Source organism: Monodelphis domestica, chromosome 2 (assembly GCF_027887165.1).
Source record: "Monodelphis domestica isolate mMonDom1 chromosome 2, mMonDom1.pri, whole genome shotgun sequence".
NCBI classification, from domain to species: Eukaryota; Metazoa; Chordata; class Mammalia; order Didelphimorphia; family Didelphidae; genus Monodelphis; species Monodelphis domestica.
Genome location: NC_077228.1, coordinates 528,802,477 through 528,830,169, shown reverse-complemented (window position 1 = coordinate 528,830,169; position 27,693 = coordinate 528,802,477). Strand labels below are relative to the sequence as shown.

At 46.0% G+C, this 27,693-nt stretch overlaps 1 protein-coding gene across 1 annotated transcript in view; it reads right to left on the bottom strand.

Annotated features, from left to right (window-relative positions):
• Positions 1-795: 795 nt before the first annotated feature.
• Positions 796-27,693, bottom strand: part of EHHADH (enoyl-CoA hydratase and 3-hydroxyacyl CoA dehydrogenase) — a 37,963-nt gene continuing 11,065 nt past the window's right edge. Inside the window, exons 3-7 of the mRNA XM_056819881.1 lie at positions 25,526-25,698; positions 15,791-15,902; positions 14,637-14,741; positions 8,084-8,425; positions 796-4,427 (exon numbers count right to left, since the gene is read on the bottom strand). Of these exons, the coding sequence (XP_056675859.1) occupies positions 3,166-4,427; positions 8,084-8,425; positions 14,637-14,741; positions 15,791-15,902; positions 25,526-25,698 (1,994 nt within the window). The 3' untranslated portion in view covers positions 796-3,165. The remainder of the gene's footprint in view (positions 4,428-8,083; positions 8,426-14,636; positions 14,742-15,790; positions 15,903-25,525; positions 25,699-27,693) is intronic.

Below are 27,693 nucleotides of genomic sequence, written 5' to 3'. Positions count from 1 at the left end.
GAATGTAGACTCTAAACCATCACCCCAGTGCAAATATCAATAATACGGAAATAGGTCTTGATCAATGACTCATGTAAAACCCAGTGGAATTGCTCATTGGCTGGGGGTGGGGATGGGAAAGAACATGAATCATGGAACCATGGGGAAATATCATAAGTGAATTAAATAAAATAAATAAACTTAATATATAAAAAAAGAAGAAGAAATGGTTTTGCAGAGAATCTTGAACTGAGTTTTGATAAAAACCAGGGATTCTGAGTTGGAGATGAAAAGGGAGACTATTCTAAGCACAGCAGAGAGACAGTGTAGAGGCATGGAGATGAGAGACAGAACATTAGATGGGAGGACCAGCAAAGCTGGCCAATTTGGCTGGACCATCGTGTGAAAGGCAGGAAGGGGCGAAGTAGTGAAGAGCTTTAGATGCTGGATTGAGTTCACTTTTCCACCTAATAGGGAAGCACTAGAATCTATCAAGAGTGGCATTATCAGACTTAGTTTTTGGAAATTCACTTTGCTAGCTCTGGAGAAGATGGATTGGAGTAGGAAGACACTTGAGGCAGGGAAGTCAATTATGAGGCTATTACGATAGTACAGAAGAGAGGTGATGAGGGTCTGAACCAGAGTGGCAGCTGTGTGTCAGGAGACCAGGAGATGTAGGTGAGAGTTGTTAGGGAAATGGAAAGGATGGATTTGGCAACTGATTATATATGTGACTCAATGAGAGTGAGGAGCCAAGGATGATGACAAGGTTGCAAACCTGGGGTAGTGATGTCCTTAAATGAGTGACTCAATGAATAAATGGAGACACAGACATTTATTAAGCACTTATTGTGTACAAAGCACAGAAGATACAAATAGAAAGAGAGACAGTCCCTGCTCTCATGGAGCTCCCATTCTAACAGGGAAGACAACATATAGGGAAGGTTTCAGCAGCACATCAGATGGAAAAGTCCCATGATCCTTAGGGTGCTGCACCAAAGAGTGCTTCTTCTATAATACCATTTCTACAAATAAAATTTTCTCCACTTCTGATGTTGAATCATTTGATAGTGGCAAGGATTTTTTAAACTATAGGACCAAAATGTTTTAATATGGGCTTGATACAGAGTGTGGTGATCTGTTTTCTATTTCCTTTTGTTTTTGTTTTGTTTTAAATAGATTTTTATTAATATCTTTTGTTGTTATATAACCAAAATTTCCCCATATAGTCTTCTTCCTTCCCCATCCCAGCCTTCACTTATTTTTTTAACCTTTGATTTCTTATTTTACTCTTTTCTCAATTACATGTAATTTTTTTAACATTTCTTTTTTTAATTTTGAGTTCCAAATTCTGTCCGTCCCCTCTCCCATTATTGAGAAGCAATTTAATATAGATTATACAGGTGCAATTATGCAAAACATTTTCATATTAGCCATGTTGCAAAAGAAAATGCAGGCTAAAAGAAAAAGAAAAAAAACACAAGAAAAATAAAGTATGCTTCAATCTATATTCTGATCCCATTAGTTCCTTTTTGAGAGGTGAATAGTAATTTTCATCATAAGTTCTTAGGAACTGCCTTGGATCCATGTATTGCAGAGAATAGCTAAGGCAATCATCAAACAATATTGTTACTATATAAAATGTTCTCCTAGTTCTACTCATTTCACTTTGCATCAGTTCATATAAGTCTTCCCAAACTTTTCTGAAACCGTCCTCTTCATCACTTCTTAGAGCACAACAATATTCCATCGCCCTCATATGCCACGACATGTTTAGTCATTGTCCATTGAAGGACATTCTATCAATTTCCAGTTCTCTGGGTGGCAAGGATTTTGAATGTGGTGACTTTTTTGTTCTGTATCTTTAGAAGCTTTGGTCTCAGCATTGCAGATACAGGGGATGCGTCTTAGGCTGATAGCTGTTGAGGCTAGGTTGGAAGCATAGCCCTTAGGCTGGAAGATGCTAGCTTGGCCAGGATTTTAGGTTTACCTGCCCATCAGTGGCAGCTGGTGTTGCTGTTGGTAAAAATGGCAACTCCTCTATGATGGTTACTGCTTTCAAATATGGCTCCAAGGTCAGAGGCCAGAAGGAGAGCCAATGCGGTGAGAGACCCTGTTTCCAAAACTTTTGAGTTAGGGGTCTTGGGCCATCTCCATGGGGGTTTGAGAGGAGGAGGAGGAGGAAGTCAAGGTGGTCCTGGTGATCGGACTTGTTTGGCACGTGCCACTTTCTGTCTCTCCCTCAGGGTTCCTTGTTACTTTAGCTAGGCTGGCTCGCCTGCCTTTGATAAGAATGGGGAAGTTCAAAAGAGGGGAGCATTTGGGAGGAAAGATAAACGTTCATTTTGGACATGTTGAATTTGAGATGCCAATGGGACATTTAATTTGAAATCCCTATCAGCCAACGGATGATTCTGGACTGGTGCTCAAAAGACTGAGGATGGATCCTTACATCTGGGAGTCATTTTCAAAGACATGAGAACTGATGAAGTCGCCAAATGAGAGAATCTAGAGGAAGAAGAGAGGAAGTCCAAGGAGAAATCCTGCAGTCAGACCAGTTGAAGTAGAACTGAGACAGAACAATCGTTCTAAGTTCCAGAGATGAGACTATCCAAGAGGAGATGGTGAATAGGTCCAAAGAATGAGGCCCAAACAAAGGCCAGCAGAGCTAACAAAGAAGAATTCTCTGGTAACTAGTGAGAATAGTTTTTGTTGAATGACAAGGTCAGACACCTGATTTCCAAAGACTTGGAAGAGAGGGACAGAAGTAAAGGCACTGACTGGCTATTGCAAGAAAGGGAGAAGAGGCACAGGCTGAGAGCTAGTACAAATGGTTGGATCCTGCATGTTCCTAGAACCACTTCTTTTGAGACACGACCAGACCAGACTGTTTTCACTGGACGGAATCAAGTCAAAAGAGATGGATTCCGGTGCCTGGGAAGCCGCTTCATGAGCAGATGCTTCTGGAGGATCTGGTTCATACGCTATTTATGGTATTGAACTAGTAGAATCACCCAACAGAATCAACCCTACAGAGAGAGAGTGGCCAACCGTGCCCAGGATTTCTCCGTAGATTTTGCTTTGCAAGCTTGTTACAAACCTTGGATTGAGTTTCTATTTATTCTGACTGTGTCTGCCTGAGGTTGGGAGGAAAGGCTCCCCCCTGGAGAACCCGGGGGAGGGACGTCACAGTTTACCCATCAGAGGACCCCCCAAGCTCTGCCATTCCCGAAGAGGAGGATTTCCCTGGGAGGCCAGTTTCCTCAGAAGATCGCAGGGCTCCAGCGCGGGGATGTCCAGATTCTTCTGGTGATATTTCTGCAGTTTCTCTACGACGGTGGGGAGCCCCACGGTGGAGGCGTAGAACATGGGCCCTCCTTTGTGCCTGGGCCATCCATAACCATTGTTGTAGATGACATCGATGTGCTCGGGGCCTGCAGCCATGCCGTCTGCTAAGAGCCGAAAGCCTTCATTGATGAGCGAATACACGCAGCGCTCCAGGACCTCCTCTGGCTTGACGACCCGCGGCTCAATGAGGTGTCTCTGCCTGTACTCGGACAAGAATTTGGAAATCCAGGGGTCCACTTGGGGAATCCGGCCCATGGCTTGGTCATACCGATACCAGCCTTTGCCGGTCTTCTGGCCAAACCTCCCGTGCTCACACAGAAGGTCGGGAAGGGGGCAATACCGCCGGCTGCCGCGGCGGCGCACAGGTGTTCCCGGGGGTAACGCAGGCCCGGTGAGGCCTTGACCCCTTCGCGATCTCCAACCCACATCCAGCCCGGCCAGATCTGCCACACGAAAAGGGCCCATCCTGTAGCCAAACTCCTCCAGAGCCGCGTCAACGTCCTCTGGCCGGCTGCCCTCTTCCACCAAGAAATGAGCCTGCTCTCTGAAAGCGGTCAGCATGCGATTGCCCACGAACCCGAAGCAGTTGCCGACCACGACGCCCACCTTTCCGATGGTTTTGGCCAAACTCATGATGGTGGCGATGGCAGCAGGGGAGGAATACCGACTGGGGACGACCTCCAGCAAAGGCATCACGTGAGCCGGCGAGAAGAAGTGGGTGCCGACGACCTGCGCAGGGTGCCGCGTGGCCAGAGCCAGCTCGTCCACGTCCAGGGCTGACGTGTTGCTGCACAGAAGGGCCGAAGGCTTGCACTGGGCCGACAGCTGCCTGAAGACCTGCTTCTTCAGCTCCATGTCCTCGTACACCGCCTCGATCACCAGATCCGCCGCTGCCACCTCAGCCAGGGATGTGGAGAAGCTGATCCGTGGCGGGCTCCACTCGCGGCCACTCTGCTTCCGCCTGACGGCTTCCTTGTCCACGAGGGCCACAATCGCTTGTCTGGCCTGCTCCAGCTGCTTCTCATCCTGCTCCACGGCAATGACAGGGATGTCGGCCCAGGCCAGAGACACGGCAATGCCTCGTCCCATCGTTCCCAAGCCTAGAGGGAAGGAGGAGACGGGAGCGCGTGAGACAGCGGCTCACCCAGGAAAAGGCCGATCTCAACCACGCACACGGGCGCAGATCCCCCTCACACACTCAGGGGTGCAGATACCCCCACACACACACAGGGGCACCGATCCCACACACACACTCAGGGGCACCGATCCACACACACACACACACAGGGGCGCAGATACCCCCACACACACACAGGGGCACCGATCCCCCCTCACACACACAGGGGCACAGATACCCACACACACACACACAGGGGCGCAGATCCTCCACACACACTCAGGGGTGCAGATACCCCCCCACACACACACAGGGGCACCGATCCCACACACACACACACAGGGGCACCGATCCACACACACACACACAGGGGCGCAGATACCCCCCCCCCACACACACACACAGGGGCACCGATCCCCCACACACACACACACAGGGGCACAGATACACACACACACACACACAGGTGCACAGATACCCACACACACACACAGGGGCACCGATCCCACACACACACTCAGGGGCACCGATCCACACACACACACACACACAGGGGCGCAGATACCCCCCCACACACACAGGGGCACCGATCCCCCCTCACACACACAGGGGCACAGATACCCACACACACACACACAGGGGCGCAGATCCTCCACACACACTCAGGGGTGCAGATACCCCCCCACACACACACAGGGGCACCGATCCCACACACACACACAGGGGCACCGATCCACACACACACACACAGGGGCGCAGATACCCCCCACACACACACACACAGGGGCACCGATCCCCCACACACACACACACAGGGGCACAGATACACACACACACACACACAGGTGCACAGATACCCACACACACACACAGGGGCACCGATCCCACCCACACACACAGGGGTGCAGATACCCCCCCACACACACAGGGGCACCGATCCACACACACACACACAGGGGCACAGATACCCACACACACACACACAGGGGCGCAGATCCTCCACACACACTCAGGGGTGCAGATACCCCCCCACACACACACAGGGGCACCGATCCCACACACACACACAGGGGCACCGATCCACACACACACACACAGGGGCGCAGATACCCCCCCACACACACACACAGGGGCACCGATCCCCCCCACACACACACACAGGGGCACAGATACACACACACACACACACAGGTGCACAGATACCCACACACACACACAGGGGCACCGATCCCACCCACACACACACAGGGGTGCAGATACCCCCCCACACACACAGGGGCACAGATCCCACACACACACACAGGGGCGCAGATACCCCCCCACACACACAGGGGCACAGATCACACACACACACACACAGGGGCGCAGATACCCCCCCCCAGCCCACAGATGTTCCCAGATGTAAAGGGAGAGAGCCTGAGTGTCACAGCGCTAACCGGGGATCCCAAGCACCGACCTCTTCTCACTCCCTGCTGTAAAAATATTATTATTTAAAATTTCAAAGTTTAAATTCCCTTTGAGAAGAATTTTAGGTAAAGAAAGATGCTGCCTCTCCGAATCCAGAAAATGAACTGTTGGAGAAGGCACCATGAAGATGCCTCCAGCCCACAAGCTGCACGAGAAGATCAAGAATGAACTTTGGGTGGGGCTGATTGAACATTTATTTGTATGTATACTTTCATGCCAAAGGGGATTGACTGCCCCCTAACTGGCTTTTGTCAGTGCATCCAGCAATTATTGGTTTTGTTCTTTTTTCCTCTTATCCTCAAATTACTGTAATCTTTAAGTTGATTATGTTTTCATGATCCTTTGGGGAAACTGCTTTCCCAATAACGATCAAAGGGGGAATGTAAAAATGGAGATTTGCACCTCAGACTTCAATCCCCAGAAGTCCTTGGTAGTTCCCAGAATTCCCTATAATCTCACCTGAGACCCCACCAGGGCAAAAACACAATTGGTATTTAAACTGGCTGCAATGCCTACTTCGGCCTCTCTCTTCCTCAACTTGAAACATTGCAACATGTAGAAATTAGGCTGTGAATGAGCTAATCAGCCCTAGGCATGTGGCTTATTATTTTGTATCCTCCATTTCTAATAATCATTAATAAACCTCATAAAAATATAATAGTAATAATAATAACAGTAGAGACTAAATTTAACTTTTACACTGCATGGAGGAAATCAGGTGTGACTGAAAAAGACTTAGGATAACCCACAGGCAACGACATGGGGTGGACAGAGAGCTGGGTGCAGAGTCCAGAAGTTCTGGGTTTGAGTCCTGCTTCTACATGACACTAGTGATGTGACGACTATGGTTTGAACAAACAGGGTGGAGATGCCCTCTTGCTCCACCCCCCATCTTTGTGGCTTCCTAGACTCTAATTCTGTTCCATGACCGCCTGCAGGTGATGAGGAACTGCTTCTTTTTGTATTAAAAACTCAAGCCTGGGGGCAGCTGGGTAGCTCAGTGGATGGAGAGCCAGGTCTAGAGACTGGAGGTCCTGGGTTCAAATCTGGCCTCAGACACTTCCTAGCTGTGTGACCCTGGGCAAGTCACTTGATCCCCATTGCCTAGCCCTGACCACTTTTCTGCCTTGGGACCAGTACACAGTATTGACTCCAAGATGGAAGGTGAGGGTTTAAAAACAAACTCAAGCCTTAGCAAAGTATCTGGGATAGGCTACATGTTTCATTGACATATTTTTTTCCTTCCTTCATTTAACCTGGAGACATGCCTTAGCTGGGCCCACCAGAGGTTTGGGGGGGCTTTTTTAGCCCTCAGAGACCTCTCGGCAGGTCTCCTGCAGCTGCTCAAACACCTTCCTCCCCATCACAGCTGTCTTTGGATAAAGACGCTCCAGACCCATCCAGGAGACCTAAACTGGTCCCAACCCCTGGCAGTCAGGGCTAGGCAAGGGGGGGTCAAGTGACCTGCCCAGGGTCACCCAGCTAGGACGTATCTGAGGCCAGATTTGAACCCAGGACCTCCTGTCCCAGGCCTGGCTCTCCATCCACTGGGTCACCCTCTAAGAGTTTGACTGGCTGACAGGCTCGGATAGATTTGGGAAAAAGCTGGCATTTGAGCGAATCAGTCGGTCAGCCATGAGGTCTGGCAGTGCAAACAATGCCAGGGATGCTGGCCCGGGGGTGCACGTCTCCCTGGCACACAGACACGGCGCCCTCCGGTACTAGGCTTCCGTCTGGGATGCTACAGGAGGCCACAAGAGCCTGTCGGCATCCAGGAGAGGGCAGTGGGGGGAAGGTCAAGGCTCAGGAGAAGACAAAGGGGAAGCCCGAGGGGTGTCTTCCAGCGCCTGAAAGGCCAACCCACGGAAGGGGGCTCAGCCTGGCTCTGTTTGGTCCTAGAGGACAGAGCCAGGAGCCGCAGGGGACCCGTAAAGAGGCCGCTGAGGTCCCTCCTGCTCCCCATTTGGAGCAGAGACGGACGCAGTCTGACGTCTCCTCAGCCACTGAGGGGGCGATGGGGCTCAGGGAGGGGGGCCAGAACCCCTCCACGAGGGGACGCCGGGGCTCAGGGAGGGGGGCCAGAACCCCTCCACATGCTGGATCCTGAGCAGATCCGGCCTCGGCTCTCGTGCTCTGCCGGGCCAAACCGTGCGGACCCTGCAGATCTCTTACCCACGACGGCGGCCGCGGAGACGGGCAGAGCCCGGGAGGTCTTCCAGGAGGCCCCGGAGGGAGTCGACCATTTCCTCACAGATCTCTCAGCAAAGAAGGCATAAAGCAAGGCTTTGCACTGCCCCGAGTCCTTAAGGTACATGAAGAGCTCCTTCTCCTTCTGGCACCCTTCTGGGTAGGGGTGCCGGACCGCAGCCTGGACGGCTCGGACACAGGCCTCCCGAGAAATGCACCCTGGGTACTTCTTCCTGATCTGCCGCAGGGCTTCCTGGAAAACCCTGTCCTCGTCGGGCAGCGCCGGAACCTGCCTCGTCATGAGTCTCCGGGAACCGATCGGCCGACCTCGAAGAAAACAGAGCTGAACTGAGAGCCTTCCAAAGGTTCCCTTGGGGGCGTGGCCATCGGGGAAGAGAAATGGAGCACGCATACACACACGTGCACACACACGCACGTGCACACACGCGCACACGACACATTTCACAGAGTAATTAATGCTGAGGTTTTAATTATACTCATTAGGACAATTAGTAGGTCCCTAACAATAGCAGCTTGCCAGGCTCTCGCTTCCTGCCTGTCCTAGCTAGCGTTTCCTCCATCGGAGGGAATTTTCCGCTCCTTAATTCCACAACAAAGCCTCGCACCCCGACTGCTCCAGCCCTATCCAGCCTTCGTTCCATACTAGGGAAGAATCGGAATCTGCTGGGGGGATGTTAAAGGAAACGTGTGCCTGGGTTACGGCACTAACAAAATGAATTCAAAAGAATCCGCAGAGCTCTGTGGTCCGACTGAAGGCCGGGAAGACTTGGGTTTGGATTCCACCCTGGCGGGGGAGAGTCGATGGAAAAGCATCGGCGATAACCTCAGAGGGTCTGCTTATCCCATCTAAGGTCCCTTCTGGCTCTAGATTTAGGAAGCTACATTCCTATGATCCTAGAAGAGTGCTGGCTGTGGAATCAGTGGCCCTGAATTCAAATCCTGACTCTCCCACTTCCTACTCATGTAAACTTTGTAAACCATGTCAGATGCTTTTTTTTTCTTGGCAAAAATAGTGGAGTGGTCTGCCATTCTCTTCTCCAGCTCATTTTATAGAGGAGGAAACTGAGGCAAACAGGGTTAAGGGTCACCCAGCTAATGAGTGTCTTAGACTGGATTTAAATGTAAAGAGATGAGTCTTCCTGACTCCAAGCCCTAAGTTCTATCTACTGTGCCACCTAACTGCCCTGGGTAATCTTGGACTAGTCATTTTCTCTGTGCCTCAGTTTCCCCATCTGCAAAATGAGGTCGTTGTGCTAGATTTCCTATGAGGTCCCTTCCAGCTCCAGACATCTGAACCATAGAGCATTTTCTAATCCTAAAAGCATCAGATTTTCTCAGAGAGAATTCTTCAATATCCGGGCGCCCTCCAGTGGCTCAGCTGTGAAATACTGGAAAGGAACAAAGAAAATCTTGGAGCTATGAGGCTAGTGTCCACCTTCCTCTTCCTCTTCCTCGAATCCTTCTGAGCTAGAAGGAATGTATAGAGGCACAGAGGCTAACCCACACCAGACAAGTGGCAGCGAGATGGCACTATGCTGGACTTGGAGTCAGGAAGATCTGAATTCAAATTCTGCCTTGAAGAATTTACTATCTGTATAACCCTGAGAAATTCACTTAACTTCTGTTTGTCTCAGTTTCCTCATCTGTAATATGGGGATCATAACAAGATCTACCTCCCTGGATTGCTGTGAGGATGAAATGAGAGAATATTGCAAAGTGCTTTGTAAGTCTTAAAGCATTATGTTAATGTTAGCTATTATTATTATTATTATATTATTATTATTATTATTATTAACCAGGCTTTAAACTAAAGTCCCTTGATACCCAATCACTTCCCTCTTCTACTCTACCAAATGCCTCTAAATTTAGCCCCTCATCATTTTTTTTCTAAGTCTAGTCATGTCACTCCCCTTCTTAAGAAATCTCAGGGGCTCCCCATCCCCTCTAGGAAAAATGACAAATTCCTCTATTTGGCATTTAAATTCCTTCACAATCTTACTCCAACAAGAAACCTTTCCCAGGCCTATGCTTAAAGCTTTCCCTCTCTAATTCTCCCCATCTCTAATGTCATCTCCTCCATTAGACTGTGAGCTCCTCAAGCACAAAGACCTTGGTGTGCCTTTCTTCTTGCCCTCTTTGCTTAACACATTGCCTGGCACACAGCAGGTGCTTAATAAATCCCAATTGGCCGGCTGACTCCAGCCCACCATTCTGGGCTTCTTGAAGAAGCCTCTTTACACAGTCTGCATTCCAGCCAAAGTAACTGAGGATGATGGTCGATCTTCCATCTATGTATGCGTCTTTGCCCATTCATCTCCCATGCCACGCGCACCTTTTCTCCTCACCCCTCCCTGTTAGAATCCTTCAGAACTTACCTCAAGAAGAGGAAAGAGAATACTTAAGTAATCCCATCCCAGAAAAAGAAAGTGAACGAGCCATCAAGCAACTCCCTAAGAAAAGATCTCCAGGGCAGACAGATTCCCAAGTGAATTGTCAAACGTTCAAAGAACAACTAATCCCAATACTCTACAAACTATTTGACAGAAGAAGCCAAGAAAGAGTTCTACCAAATTCTTTTTATGACACAAATAGGGCACTGATTCCAAAGCCAGGAAGACCAAAAACCAAGAAGGAAAACCAGAGACCAGTCTCCTTAATGAACATAGATGCAAAAATATTAAATAAAATGCTAGCTAAAAGGCAAGGCATCACAAGGATTCTTCACTCTGACCAGGTGGGATTGAGACCAGGAATGCAAGGATGGTTTTATATTGGGAAAACCATCCACATAATTGACCATATCAATAATCAAACCAACAGAAATCGCACAATTATCTCAATTGATGCAGAAGATGCCTTTGACAAACTACAACAGTCATTCCTATGGAAAACACTAATAGGAATAGAAGGGCCTTTCCTTAAAACAATAAGCAGTACTTATTTAAAACCATCAGCAAGCATCAGCTGCAATGGGATAAGTTAGAAGCCTTCCCAAAAAGATCCGAAGTGAAGCAGGGATGCTCATCATCACCACCACTGTTTAATATTCTACTAGAAACGCTGGCAGTAGCAATTAGAGAAGAAAAAGAAATTGAAAGGATCAAAGTAGGCAACAAGGAAACTAAATGATCACTCTTCGCAGAGGACATGATGGTAGACCTAGAGGTCCTGAGAAAATCAGCTAAAAAGCTAGCAGAAAAAATCAATAACTTTAGCAAAGTTACAGGATACAAAATAAACCCACATAAGTCATCAGCACTTCTATATATTTCCAACACATCTCAGCAGCAAGAATTAGAAAGAGAAACTCCATTTAAAATCACCCCAGACAAAACTCCCCTCCAGCATTCCCTCCTACATGAGACCTTGGTGCCCAGCTATATGCCATCCTCTTTAAAAAATTACTCTGTGTTTATTTATTTTGCATTAACTGAGCAATTACTTGATTGGGAAACGCTTACTAAGAGCCTACTATGTGCCGGGTACAGGACTAGGTACTGAGGATAGAAATCCAGGAAATCTTATTGTTCCTACACTGAAGGCGCTCATTTGTGTAGACACATTAGAAGGCAGGCTCCCTGAAGGCAGGTATTAAGCACTGAGACCAAGTCATGAATGCTGGTTGGTTCTTACAGCTCTAGAAGTTGGAGAATCTTTGTTGAGGCAACTAGGTGATGCAGTGGACAGAGTGCCAGGTCTGGAATCAAGAAGACCTGAATTCAAATCCAGCCTCAAATACTTACTAGCTATGTGACTTTGAGCAAGTTACTTAATCCTGTTTGCCTCAGTTTCCTCATCTGTAAAATGAACTGGAGAAGGAAATGGCAAACCACTCTAGTATCTTTGACAAGAAAACCCCACATGGGTGGGTGACAAAGAATAGAAAATCTTGGGCTTTGCCAAAGAAACCTATGAGCCAAACCATGTTAGATTTCCACAGAGTGCCTGCCATGCTTGTGTTATCGGGACAGTGGTAATTGGGTAGCTAAAGAGGATATTTTCCACCTACAGCTCATGCTTTGAAGACATATTCCCAATGAAAAGCTGAGTGCCCTTTGGGGCTCTTAGGGTAGCCCTGAAAGATCAGAAGGGGTCTTTCAATAGCTATGGCTCAGGAGCCCCCACCACTGTGCTTGATACCATGATTATGAGTTAATTATCAATTAGGCAGGGGGCAGCTGGGTAGCTCAGTGGATTGAGAGTCAGGCCTAGAGGTCCTAGGTTCAAATCTGGCCTCAGACACTTCCTAGCTGTGTAACCCTGGGCAAGTCACTTGACCCCCATTGCCTAGCCCTTCCTTACCACTCTTCTGCCTTGGAGCCAATACACAGTATTGACTCCAAGACAGAAGGTAAGGGCTTTTTTAAAAAAATTACCAATTAGTCGGTTAGGTGGCACAATTTTGGACTTGGAGTCAGGAAGCTTTGAGTTCAAATTCTGTTTCAGATACTTAATTAACTATGTGACCCTGGGAAAGATATTTAACCTCTGTTTGCTTCAGTTTCCTCATCTGTAAAATGGAGATAATAATAGCATCTACCTCACAGATAGCTAGGGCAGCTAGGAGGAGCAATAGATAGAGCGCAAGCCTTGCAGTCAGGACAACCCATCTTCATGAATTCAAATCAGTCCTCAAACACTTACTAGCTAGGTGACCCTGAGCAAGTCACTTAACTCTGTTTTGGTTCCTGTATCTGTAAAATGAGCTGGAGAAGGATATGGCAAACCATTCCAATATCTCTGCCAAGAAAAACTCAAACAGGGTCAGAAAGAGTTGGACACAACTGAAATGACAACCACCACCAACAATAACTTCATAGAGCTGTTGTAGAACTCAAATGAGATAATATGTGAATGATATTTTAATAACATTGAAACACAAATATAAGTGCTACCAATTACTATTATTGTCATCACCATTATCACCAACACCATCATCACCAGTCATCATCACCTTCATCATCATCATCACCGACACCATCATCATCATCATCATCATCACCTTCATCATCATCATCACCACCATCATCGCTGCTGTCATCATCACCATCAGCATCACCATTGTCACCATCAGCATCAGCATCACCACGACCACCATCATCGTCACCATTGTCATCATCACCATCACCATCACCATCGTCCTCATCACCATCATCATCGTCACCTTCATCATCATCATTACCGACACCATCATCATCATCATTGTCACCTTCATCATCATCATCACCACCATCATCGCTGCTGTCATCATCACCATCAGCATCACCACCACCACCACCATCATCACTACCATCGTCACCATTGTCATCATCAGCATCACCATCACCATCATCCTTATCACCATCATCATCGTCAACTTCATCATCATCATCACCGACAGCATCATCATCATCATTGTCACCTTCATCATCATCATCACCACCATCATCGCTGCTGTCATCATCACCATCAGCATCACCACCACCACCACCATCGTCACTACCATCGTCACCATTGTCATCATCAGCATCACCATCACCATCATCCTCATCACCATCATCATCATCATTATTCAACCCAAATCCATCAGCTTTTAGACAGTACTACTCTACTATGTTGGCAGTACCGGTACCACACAGAAATTTGTGACTCTCCTATTGGTACATAGAAAGTCTTAGCACATGTAGCAAAAGGATAACCTACATCTCCTGGATGTCTGTCTTCTGGAGTCCTCAAGATATTCCCGGTAGGTGAGATGTACCTTTGTTCCCTATAGAGCCCTGAAACTGAGGCTCCCCACACTGGCACTGCCCTGGGCTCTTAAGGAGATACTACCATGATGCTAATGGGCAGATGGGAAGTCCCCAAACGCTAGATGCTTCAGAACCCTTTAAGTCCAATTACAGCCAATGTGCACTGAGGTCCAGAGCTCTGCTCCTCTCCCCCAGGCAATTCCTTCTTGAGGGTTTCCTCTCCTCTCCACTGGTTCAAATCTCAAGATCTCTTAGATTTTTATCTAATTGATATTCAGCCAATCTGAACCCAGTTCCTATCCACAATAATTCCAGTTGATTGAGGAGCTCCTTCCCTTAATCCAAAATTTAGGATGGATTTACTCAACAGGAAAGTATTCCTATCTAATGATGGTATGAAGGCTTAGCATCTTGACCCTTTAAAAAAGGTGGGGTGGAGGTAGCTAGGTAGCACAGTAGATAGATCATTGGGCTTAGAGGTGGGAGGGCCTGGGTTCAAATCTGGCCTCAGACACTTCCTAGCTATAACCCTAGGCAAATCACTTAATCCAGATTATGCACAATTCTTGCTGTTCTTCCATCTTAGCATTGCTACTAAGACAGAAGGTAAGAGCTTTTAAAACTAAATTAAATTAAATTAAAAGGGTGACTTGTTTAATCAACCCAACCCTGCCCTTAAACCCCAAGACTCGTTTTAGCCTGCCTCCCTGCCTATAAACTGGGCCTAACTCCTTCTGAAATATTTTCAAAGAAATAGCAATAATTCTTGAAAGCTCAATCCTTACCAGAAACTTCTTTGGCCAATTTGATGGCTTCCTTAAGTGGATCAGAGTTGACGACTTTGTCCAGTATCCCCAGTTTGAGTGCTTCAGGAGCCAGAACGTGTCTCCCTATAATGGAGAAGTATTTGGGTGAAAGGGCAGTCGATGTGATCATCCCACAATCCCAGAATTTCTAAATTGGAAGGAAGCCAACTTGGATGGCAACATGGTGGACTGGATTCAAGCACTGGGCTTGAAGTCATGAAGCCCGGGCCCTGATGGCAATTGTGGAGCTGGAAAGGGCCTTAGAGGTCACCTGTCCAAACTATTCATTTGTTTTAAACCTTTACGTTTCGGACTTAGGGACAACTCTAAGACAGAAGGCCAACCAAGGGCTAGGTCCAGAGTCACACAGCTCAACCCATTCCAAGGAGGAAACTAAGCTGAGAGAGAGGAAATGACTTACATGGGATCACCCCATTAGTGTGATGGTGGGAGAGTTGGGATTTGAATCCAAGTCCTCTGAGTCCAATTTATACCACACTACCTCTCCAAATCCAAATCTCAGATAGTTCCTAGCTGTGTGACCTTGGACAAATGATTCTGCTACTCTGTGCCTTAGTTTCTTCACCTGTAAAATGAGGAGGTTGGACTATATAGTCTCTGAGGTCCCTTCTAGTTTTAGAGAAACCAAGCAATCCCCACAATGGCATAACCAACGAGTGGCCACCCAGCCTTTGCGGGGGGAACCCCCTTTTCCCCCACTTTGGGACAACTTTTAGGCATTCAAATATTTTTCTTGACTCGCAATCCAGAAATCTGTTGTTCTGGGACTTCTACCCACTGCTCCAAGTTTGTCTGCCCTGCGTGGCCAAACAGATCAAGTTTAAGCCCTCTTCCCACCTAACTATCCTTCATGCTGAAAACGTTACCCTCTTCTTCACAGCTCCTTCCCATCCTTCGAGGCCCAGCTCAAATGCCACCCCCCCAAGGAACCTTCCCCATGAGCACCCCCAAGAAGTAGGCTGGGCAGCGGTCATTATCCCCACTTTTTCAACCAAGAAAATGAGAACTAGAGACCTCTTGGCAAGGGAGGGACAAGAGCAGTACTAGAAAGCCAAGGCTTCAGAGTCCTTGCCCAAAGGTGTGGATATAGAATGATTAACGATCGGATTTACCTGAGGTGATCAGGTCAAGGGCAGCAGGTACCCCAATGAGCCTAGGGAGAAGCTGGGTCCCTCTTGCACCAGGGATAAGTCCAAGGGTGACCTCTGTGGCACCGATTCGAGCCTATCAAATATTGAATCATGACCAGATTTGGTAAGTTGTTCTGACAGATCCAGCAGTCACATTCACAAAGGATCCCACACAGAATCTCCCAGTTGGGAGGGAACTTGGAAGCCATCCTGAGCCACCTGGAGATGAAGCGATCCCCCACTATCAGGGCCCTCGGCCTCTGCTCAGAGACTCCAAGTTAGGGAGACCTCATGGCTTCCCAGTCCTTCCACTTTGGGACACTCTCCCTATTCAGAAAGCTTTCCTGACATCAACCCCAAATTGGTCTCTTCCACTTCCATTCATGGGTCCTGGTTCTGTTCTATGGGGCTAAGCTGAAGTCCAATCCCCTATAAAAAATAGACTCGAATACAGGACTACAATCCCCATGAGCCTTTGCTCCACTTCCCCAGAATGCCTTGTAATCTCACCTGGGCTGAGATCGAGAAGATATTTAAGCAAAGGCTTTTGAAGGGCTCGGGCCCTTTTGGACTTCCGTTTTTGGAGCAGAGGCGTCTCTTCCATGATGTGAGGTTATTTTGTCTAGGCCTCTGGCCTAGGCACATGTTTCTTACTTGTATATTCTTAATCTTTAACCTTTAATAAACCTCAAAAAATATATATATTCCTTGCAGAGAGAAACTAATTTCTACCTGCCGCAGTCTCCCCATATTCCATAAATTTTAATCGTTACAGTTTTTGGCTAACCACTACGGGAAAAAGAACTTTCAGTCTTCTGATTTCTTTTCTGATCTTAAATTCAGTTTTAATAGCTAGTACCTAGAAAGCGGCCCCGCCGCTTCCTGCCTGCAGCCTGCAGCCCTGATCATCCTCACCTGGTACCTGGTCCCGGCCTTGCCCACCCCCGCAGCCGCTCCTGCTCCTGGCCTCTCACCGGCCCGCTGCCTGCCTATTTCTGTGCCCCAGACCCAGGAGCGTGACCCCAGCCGGCTCATCACCCAGATCCCTGGAGCAGATCGCTCAGGACTCATTGCGACCAGCTGGTAACAGTATTGGCCACGTGGGCGGAGGGGAGAGACCAGAGGGAAAGGAGACCGGGCAATTTTCCCTTAGGCTAAGCCTCCACGTGGATGGGGGGGTATTGGCCACAGGGTGATCAGAGGGGAAAGAGAGAAAAGACTAGAGAGAAGAAACAGACTTTTCAAACAGAAACTTAATAGCAATGGGCTGTTTAAAAGGATTTTTGACTCTTCTGGCAATTTCATTGATTTTGCCTGCCTATCTGGGAGCAGACTCAGCCCAAAGATTCAACTTTAACTTTGGGGAGGAAAATGGGTGGCCCAGCGAACTGGAAGCCAGTCCCAGAGACGGGAGGTCTCTAGCTAAAATCTGGCCTCCGATGCTTCCCAGCTATGGGGCCCTGGACGGAGCCCTTGAACCCCATTGCCTAGCCTTTACTACTCTACCTTCGGACAATAGACATTTAAATGGATAATTAAAAACAAACAAACAAGAAAAAACAACCCAAGGAACTTTGAAGAGACTAAAGGCTCTAAGGCATTTCAGACTCCAATGGTTTATTAAAAAATCTCTGTATTCTATTGCATTTTTTGTTTAAGGTTTAACTTTGTGATTTTAAGTTCATATATTACTGGATTGAATATTATTCTGTGAACTGAAGGTTGATTGAATTTATTTTGAATGTACTGAATTTTGAAATTCTGTTGTTTTTCCCCTATAACTGTGTTGAACAAATATTATTGTGAATAAGCCCATATATGAAAAAACAGCTTTTTTCTATTTTGCTGAGGATAGATGGACTTCAGAACTGGTTATAATTGTATTAACAACCTTTGGAAAATTTAATGTGCTAAATACCTCAAATGATTTGATTTTAAGGGTTTTTTAAATATGATTTTGGAATTTTTTTTAACAGTCTGGTTATTTTTGCCTGCCCCTACCACGAGGTAAGGCCCATTCTAGTAGCTGAAGTGAAATGTATTTTATAAACCCCAACCTTCCCACATGTGAATGGAAGTTGGGCAGTTAATCTCAGGGCATTTGTATCCCTATAAGCCTCCAAAGAAAAGGAGCATCCCTTTATTTATACTCTTCAGCTCACTATTTTACTTGCACCAGAATGATATATAGATTTCTTGATTATGTTCTTAACCCAAAATGAGTTTTACTTTGTTTAAAAAATATGTTTAAATACCAAGGTTGAAAGATTGCTATGTTTGTAAAAATTGTGACAAATGTCCATCAATTCATAGGTTTTTTTAATGTCATACAGCAACTTATGTGAAATATGAAAGTGTGTTTGTTTGCTATTGTAATTAATTGGGCTATTGAGAATTTTGGGGATTTTGGTAACTACATAGTTGTACTACTGTATTTTTAAAGATGAAAAAATTGTTACCTTGTTCAATTCATTTGCCTTCTACTCACAGTGATCATGGCCAGATACAAAGAGGAAATGGATCTCATTTTTTGGTGAGAAAGCCTTGCATATCTCTTGCCAATTGATTCATATACCTCATACCTCAGCCATGCATCCCTAACTGATTCTGAATCTTTCAATCACTCACAACATGGGGGAATGTAAAAAATATCATTATTTAAATTGCAAAGTTTAAATTCCTTTTGAGAAGAATTTTAGGTGAAGAAGATGCTACCTCTCTAAATCCAGAACTGAACTGTTGGAGAAGCCACCATGAAGAAGCCTCCAGACCACAAGTTGCACAAAATTGAACTTTGGGTGTGGTTGATTGAACATTTATTTGTATGTATACTTTTATGCCAAAGGGGACTGCCCCCTAACGGCTTTTTGTCAATGTGTTCAGAAATTATTGGTTTTATTCTTTTTTCTCTTATCCTCACACTATTGTAATCTTTTAAGTTTATTATGTTTTTATGATCCTTTTGGGGAAAAATTAATTTTTCCACAAATGATCACACAGGGGGATGTAAAAAATAGACTCGAATACAGGACTACAATCCCCATGAGCCTTTGCTCCACTTCCCCAGAATGCCTTGTAATCTCACCTGGGCTGAGATCGAGAAGATATTTAAGCAAAGGCTTTTGAAGGGCTCGGGCCCTTTTGGACTTCCGTTTTTGGAGCAGAGGCGTCTCTTCCATGATGTGAGGTTATTTTGTCTAGGCCTCTGGCCTAGGCACATGTTTCTTACTTGTATATTCTTAATCTTTAACCTTTAATAAACCTCAAAAAATATATATATTCCTTGCAGAGAGAAACTAATTTCTACCTGCCGCAGTCTCCCCATATTCCATAAATTTTAATCGTTACACCCCCCACCACATGACTGACAGTCTTTCCTAACTGAAAACAGCCATCGCACATCCCCTGGGTCTTCCCTTATGCAGGCTAAACAGGATCTTCTTCTTCAACCAGGGATCATGGCCTCCAATCTCCTCACCAGCCTGGTGCTTTGTAAACTATGGCTCCCAGAACCAGAGAGTCTTAGTTCAAAGCCTTACTGATCAGGTGCCTTTGGGCAATTATGTTTCTGAGCCTCAGTTTCCTTTTATTTTCTTCCTTCCTTCCTTCCTTCCTTCCTTCCTTCCTTCCTTCCTTCCTTCCTTCCTTCCTTTCTTCCTTCCTTCCTTCCTTTCTTTCTTCCTTCCTCTTTCTTTCTTTCTTTCTTTCTCTCTTTCTTCTTTCTTTCTTTCTTTCTTTCTTTCTTTCTTTCTTTCTTTCTTTCTTTCTTTCTTTCTTTCTTTCACCCTTACCTTCTGTCTCAGAATTAACATTAAGTTTTGTTTCCAAGGCAGAAGAATGGTAAGAGCTAGGCAATTGGGGCCAAGAAGCTTGTTTGGTTGTCTGAGGCCAGATTTGAACCCAGGACCTCCAATTTCCAGGCCTGCATCTCTATCCACTGAGCTACCTAGCTGCCTCTCTTTCTTTTTTTAAAATGGCAAATAATATTAAGTCACTTATCCAGGGTCACACCGTTATTAAGTGTCTTAGATAAGATTAGAACTCATGAAGTTCTCTTGATACCAAATTGTAACTCATATTGAGCTTGTGGTCCACAGTATCCCTCAGATCTTTTCCAAATAAACTATTACCTGTGCTCCCTTCCAGTCTGTCCATTTTGTCCTCCCAGAGATGGTTTTTAGAATCTCTGTGCAGCCCAGTCCCTCCCACAAGTTGTGAGGCAGAGCTCTGGGAGGATCACTAGAGAACACGCTAATACACACTTTTGCTCAAAATCAGCGCTGTAAACAGTAGCCACTGAATACTGTTATGATTGAACACATCTATAGCCTTTCTGCCCAGTCAGTTCCTCCTGCTATGAGCCTTCCCTTCCCAAGTGGGCATCAAAACAGTTCCCCAGGGTTGTGCTACAGAATGAGGGACCCAGTTAGAGCAGGGAGGGAGGCAGCACTGATAAACTAGTTGGCCTCCTGGACCTTGGAGTCAGGAGAGACTTGGGTTCGAATCCAACCTCTCAACACTCATTGGCTGTGTGACCACAGGCCAATCAATCACTTCCCCCACTCTTGTCCTGGGGCTGCTTCTGTAAAATGGGCACAATGCCACCCACAGCACCCACCTCACAGAGTCCAAAGAGGTAAAGTGCCCACAAAATGCTCTGAAAACCTTAATGTATGCACTACATAAATATTAACAGATATTAACAGGAAAAACTCTAAGTCAGAGTTAGTTATATGATCACTTGAACTCAGCAAGACCACCATGAACAGGGCAGGGGCAATGTGGGGCTGAGTCAGCTAAAAAACCAGATGCTGCCACAGACCCAAGGTCCAGCAGCTCGCCATTCGAGGCCCTCTAGCCTTTGGGTCTGCCATGATCTTCCTGAAACTGATGGTTTCAGCTGCTGCCCATCTCATCGACCCTATGACTCATGCCCACTTTTGCCTAACTGCAGGTGAGAGAACACATTGAGGGGCAAAGACAGGAGAAAAGTTGGCAAGTTTGGGCAGCAGAGGTGGGCCTTTCTTGGTTTAGAAAATGAGATTATAGAATCACAGTAAAACTGGCACCACCTTTGGCATAGCACCAACTCACACTTGCTGTTAACTACTTCCAGAAATATATATTTTTTTATGAATGAAGGGGTCTATACTGGCTCACAGCTCCTAGTGATTCCAGTCTACCTTGGTATTTATTTGTCCCAAAGTTGGGTACAGATAGATCTAGAGATAAATAGATGGATGAACAGATAATAGATTGATACATAGACGGATGGATAGATGGATTCAGACAGAGAGGCAGATAGATAAGTAGATAAGTAGAAAAAGAGGAAGAAAGAAGGAAGGAAGGAAGGAAGGGAGGAAGGAAGGAAGGAAGGAAGGAAGGAAGGAAGGAAGGAAGGAAGGAAGGAAGGAAGGAAGGAAGAAGGAAGGAAGGAAGGAAGGAAGGAAGGAAGAAAGAAAGAAAGAAAGAAAGAAAGAAAGGAAGGAAGGAAGGAAGGAAGGAAGGAAGGAAGGAAGGAAGGAAGGAAGGAAGGAAGGAAGGAAGGAAGAAAGAAAGAAAGAAAGAAAGAAAGAAAGAAAGAAAGAAAGAAAGAAAGAAAGAAAGAAAGAAAGAAAGAAAGAAAGAAAGAAAGAAAGAAAGGAAGGAAGGAAGGAAGGAAGGAAGGAAGGAAGGAAGGAAGGAAGGAAGGAAGGAAGGAAGGAAGGAAGAAGAAAGAAAGAAAGAAAGAAAGAAAGAAAGAAAGAAAGAAAGAAAGAAAGAAAGAAAGAAAGAAGAAAGAAAGAAAGAAAGAAAGAAAGAAAGAAAGAAAGAAAGAAAGAAAGAAAGAAAGAAAGAAAGAAAGAAAGAAGAAGAAAGGAAGGAAGGAAGGAAGGAAGGAAGGAAGGAAGGAAGGAAGGAAGGAAGGAAGGAAGGAAGGAAGGAAGGAAGGAAGGAAGGAAGGAAGGAAGGAAGGAAGGAAGAAGGAAGGAAGGAAGAAGAAAGAAAGAAAGAAAGAAAGAAAGAAAGAAAGAAAGAAAGAAAGAAAGAAAGAAAGAAAGAAAGAAAGAAAGAAAGAAAGAAAGAAAGAAAGAAAGAAAGAAAGAAAGAAAGAAAGAAAGAAAGAAAGAAAGAAAGAGAGGGAGGGAGGGAGGGAGGGAGGGAGGGAGGGAGGGAGGGAGGGAGGGAGGGAGGGAGTGTAAACCTCAAATTTCCTTAGACTTATAAATGTTGGAAATTTCACCATTGGGATATTTCATACTTGGAAAATTTCTTACTGATAGTCTATTGGAATGGGAACTCCATTGGCATGGGAGGTTCCTTCTCTTCCCTTCTTAAGATTACTTTAGGACAAAAACCCTTTGCTGAACAATGGAAAGGACTTTGACCTATGCTTGAGCATAGAACAGGAATTTCTTTGAGTCTTGATTGATTTTAGAATTGATACAATGGAGATACTCCACCCTATTCAGTCCTAATAGGATTGAGTAAGGGCTGCAGCCTAGATCAAAATTTAATTATTCCAATCTCTACCATACTCAAGTTAACAGGATTTAGAAAGGGCTGGAACAAAGGAGTAAAGATTTAATCATTTGAAAAATATGACCTTCAACAGACATGTGCAAAAGCCAGAAACCTCTGGGCGGTCCTGGGTTAAGCGAGAGCCTCCATTGACAGGGAAATTGATGAAGAGTGATTGGTAGATGTGAGGACTGAGGGGAGGCAACTTGGATGGTGTCCTTAAAGATAGGAGGGTCTGGAGACTGGAGAGGGGGGTTGAGTTTTTGGTCGGTGTGGTTGCTGGGCTCGGAGGAAGCTTGCTCTGAAGGAAGCTGAAGGTGGGGGGCCTCTGAGACTGTTTCTCCATTTTGGACACGTGAGTAATAGGGACTGATCTCTTTTCTTTGCCCCAGCTATCTAAGGGCTTGGGCCTTTTGGCCCAGCCTAAACAGAAGGGGTATTTAAGCCCTATTCCCCTTCTCTCCCCTTTCTCTCTCTATATATATCTCTAATTCCTTTCTTACTCCTATTGTAATTAAACTCCAAGAAAGGCTGACGGCTGACTTGAGTTTTTCATTTAGGAATTACATAGCTGATTCCTTGGCGACCTTAAATTAATATATATCAGTCTTTTAAAGTGATTCCCTTGTAACAGGAGGAAGGAAGGAAGGAAGGAAGGAAGGAAGGAAGGAAGGAAGGAAGGAAGGAAGGAAGATAGATAATATAGAGGCGGATAGAAAGAGACAGACAGACAGATAAATAGATGGAACATGATGAATGGATAGAAATAGATGGATATAGAGGCAGACAGAGATAAATGCAGAGAGATGGATAGGTGGATGGAGGGATAATAGATAGATGGATACAGAAAAATATAGAGACAAGACAGACAGACAAACAGTCAGACAGATCGATAGATACCTAGATACACAGAAGAGTCTCCTCTGAGAGACTGTAACATCCCATGGGGCAGGGGCCATTTTCTCTCTGCCTTTGATTTCCCCATTAACTAGTACAGTTCCTGACATGCAGAAAGTGATGAATAAATGCTCATTGATGGCTTGATTGTTTTTCTCTGTGCCTGGAGCAGTTGCTTGTATACAGTAGGGAGTTAATAAGTTCTTGTTAGTATATTATCATGGGATCACAAATATAGAGCTGAAGGAGGCCTCAAAGGCCTTCATATTACAGATAAGGACACTGAGGCCCAGGGAAATGAAGTGCTCAAGGTCTCTCGGGAAGTAGGATCAGAAGCAAGCCTTGAATGAAGGCTTCTGAGTCCAAAGCCAGGACTCTTTCTGCCATGCCGTGCTTTTTAAAGAACCATCTCCTCTAGGGCTTTGGGAACCCCTAAATACCAGCGAGCAGCCAAGAACTCTGCACAGACTGGTGTGACGTGGCAGAAAGGGCCCTGGGTTTGGAGCAAAAGGGGTTCGAGTTGATTCCCGCTTCTGCCACTCCTGGCACCACGGATCCCAGCCGAATGGAGCCTAGAAGGGGCTCAGCCAGTCAGAACTCCAGGGCCTCCTCGGCCGTCTCCCAGGCCAGGCCAGCCTCCAGGTGATTGCCTTGATGCCATTTCAGACGTTCAGTCCAAAGCCCTTTGCAATGACATTTGATGGGAATGAGGTGCTTCCCGCTGGAGGGACAGAGATTTCTAGTTCAGATGATGTGAGAAGAGATATCGATATTAGCAGCTGGCTGATAATTATTCTGTCAACAAGCATTTTCTCTGTGCAGAGTAGGGGCAGGCCCTGTGCACGAGGCAGACAGCCCCTGGCCTCCAGGGCTCCCAGGATGATGGGGCAGACAGCACGCAGAGCCCCTAGAGACACCCAGAGAGCACAGGGGAGGCACTAGCCATTGAGGGCACCAGCAGAGGGGGAGACAGGTCGAGTCTTGAGCTTCTGAGGGGCAGAGCGATGAGGATGGAGGATCTGATTCCAATGGAAGGGCCAGAAAAGCTGTTCATCTAAGGTCAGTTAGGAGAGACCCAGAGATCATTTTTATTCCTTCAGAGCTTCTGGGGAAGGTATTTGCATTTCCCTCAGCCTCAGTTTCCTCATCTGTACAAAAGGGGTGGAGGGATCGAGCCAGATAGTCTCTGACTTCCTTCCAACCCTGGACTGTGACGTCACAACCCTCAAACACTGAAGTTTGGATCATGTCGGTTCCTGCGTTGGCCCCAGGCTTCCCAGGAGAAGTCCATCTCCCCAAGCTCCTTTTGGCTCTGTCCCCAGAGGCGGGTCAAGGTCTGCAGGCCACCTGCTACTCATCCCTAGGCAGTCCGGAGGATGAGACACCTCCCGCTCAGCCTGAACATTCAGTCATTCATTCCATGAGGATCTCTGCGGGCATTTACCACTCAACCAGCTTTGGGAGGATCGAGAGGCAAACATTCGTTAAGTTCCTACTATGTGCCAGGCACCGTGTGGGCACTGAAGATACAAAGACCCAAAATCTGCTGGGAGAAATAACAAATGCACAGAAAAATCCATACAAAATAGACACAAAGGAAATTAAGACCATGGGTGTCCTTGAAGGTCTGAATTATTCTGTTCTGACTTCTGAAGTCCAAATGTACAGCACCAGAACCTAGTAGGAGCTCCTTAAATGCTTGCTAATAGACTTATTTTCTCTGTATACCAAATGTCTAGCACAGTGCTGGGCACATAGTAGGAGCTCCACAAATGCTTGCTAATACATTAATTGTCTCTGTATATCCAGTGTCTAGCACAGTGCCAGGCACCTAGTAGGAGCTCTATAAATGCTTGCTAATACATTTATTTCCTCTGTATACCCAATGTCTAGCACAGTGCCGGGCACATAGTAGGAGCTCCACAACTGTTTGCTAATAGATTTATTTCCTCTGTATACCCAATGTCTAGCACAGTGCCAGGCATATAGTAGGAGCTCCACAAATGCTTGCTAAGAGATTAATTTCTTTCTGTATACCCAATGTCTAGCACAATTCCTGGCACATAGTAGGAGCTCCACAAATGCTTGCTAATAAATTAATTTTCTCCATATCGCCAGGGTCTTGCCCCTGAGCTGACCAGGCAGAGACACCCTGAGGGAACCCCACTCTTGAAGAATGGCTCCATACAGTTGCTGACTACTCAGTCTGACCCCCAGGTCACAGGAGAGGTTGCTCTTGCCTTCCTCTCCTTTCTGGGACTGGTTTGGAACATGGTGTGAGGGGTGGTATCAGAGCAGTGGTCCGCCCAGAGCTGTTACCTTGGCATCAGCAATCCTGTAGTGGCATCCCAGCGCCAATTCCAGCCCTCCTCCCAGAGCCAGGTCCTGGATGGCAGCCACCAAAGGTTTCTCCATTTTCTCTAGCATGTCAATGACGCTGCCCAATGAATGGGTCATCTGTACAGGGCCAGCAAAGTTTCGAATATCAGCACCTAAGGAAATAAAAAGAATGTGTGTGGGGAAACCTGGTTCAAGATAAAACCATTAGATAGATATTAGGAGACAGTCTGACTTCATGGACGGGAAGATTTGGGTTCCAATCCTGCCTCTGACCCTTGGGAGAGCCGAGATCCCAGCCAAGTAATTTTCTCTCTCTGAGTCCCTTGTCAGTCATCAGAGTCCAGAGACAAAAGCCAAGATTACCGGTGACAGCCGGGGAGGCAGGGGGTGACCTTGGCTTCTCTAGTGTCACCTCCACAGTGCTGCTTGGGCCATCTTCATGACCACTGGAACAAAGTGTCCTCGTCTGCCCATTCTGCATCCCTCTGACCTCACCGACGGGCTGGAGGTGCATCAGTTCCACCTCAACCAGTGTTAGCCTATCTGTCAAGATGGTTTACCAAAGTGTGGCCCAGTGCCCTTTGGGCAGCTTCTTCAAGTGACAGGTGAGACCAGCTGCCCTGAAAGGGGCCTGGCAAACCTCCACACCATACGTCATTGTCTTCCCCAAATATCCCTGAGGATGTATCTCTCAGACACTAGACTCAGTCCCAGATCCTTCCAGACCCCAAGGCTGGAGAGTGGAACTATTCACCATGCAATACTACCTGTGTGCCTTTCAGAGTGATTTTAGGCAGCATTAAAAATATATATATACACATATATGCATATATATATATATATATATATATATATATATATATATATAGTGTCCAGAAAAGGAAAATGACGAATGTTGGAAGAGTTGTGGGAAAACTGGGATGCTAATGCATCACTGGTGGCATTGTGATCTGGTCCAACCATTCTGGAGAACCATTTGGAACGGGGCCCAAAGGGTTTTAAAACTGTGCATACCCTTTGGTCCAGGAATACCACCACTCTACTAGGTCTGTATCCCAAAGAGACCAAGGAAGAGGGAAGAGGATCTATATATACAAAAATATTCATAGCCACGCTTTGTGGTGGCAAAGAATTGGAAATTGAGAGGATGTCCATCCATTGGGGAATGGCTGAACAAACTGTGGTTTATGGTTGCGATGGAATACTATTGTGCCATAAGAAAGGATGAGCTGAATGACTTCAGAAAAACACAGAAAGACTTACATAAACTGATAATAAAGTGAACGAAACCAGAACATTGTACCCAGTAACAGCAATATTGGGCTGGGTGTATGATGAACAACTGTGAAGGATTTAGCTATTCTCAGCAATATAATGATCCAAGATAATCCCAAAGAATTCGTGATGGACTGATGCAAAGTGAAGTAAGGAGAATTAGAAGAACATCGTACAAAGTAACAGCACTATTGTAGGAACAACCATGAATGAACCAGCTCTTCTCAGCAACACAATGATCCAAGGCAATGCCAAAGACTCATCATGAAAAATGCCATCCATCTCCAGAGAAAGAACTGATGGAGCCTGAATGCAGACCAAAACATACTTCTATTTCATTTTCTTTCTTCATTTTTTGGTTTGTAATCTCTTCCATAAAATGACTAATATGGGGAAATTTTTTACATGATTGATATGTAAAATCTATATCAGATTGCTTACCCTCTCAGAGAGTAGGGTGGGAAAGGAAAGAAAGAGGGAGAGAATTTGGAACTCAAAATTAAAAAAAAAAAAAGTGGGGCAACTAGTGACTCAGTGGATTGAGAGTTAGGCCTAGAGATGGAAGGTTCTGGGTTCAAATCTGGATATAGACATTTCCCAGCCATATGACCCTGGGCAAGTCACTTAAGTCCCATTGCCTAGTCTTTACCACTCTTCTGCCTTAGAAACAAAATATATTTACTGATTCTAAGACAGAAGGTAAGAGTTTTGTGGTGTTTTGTTTTGTTTTTTAAGAATAATGTATAGGAAAAGGGATCTAGTAATGTCACTGGTGTATAATTGAAAATCTGTTACCCTAAAAAAAGAACTCCATTTCCTGGGAGCCCACTGACTTCGTGTCATTAAGTAGACAGGGGATAAATATTGAGTGG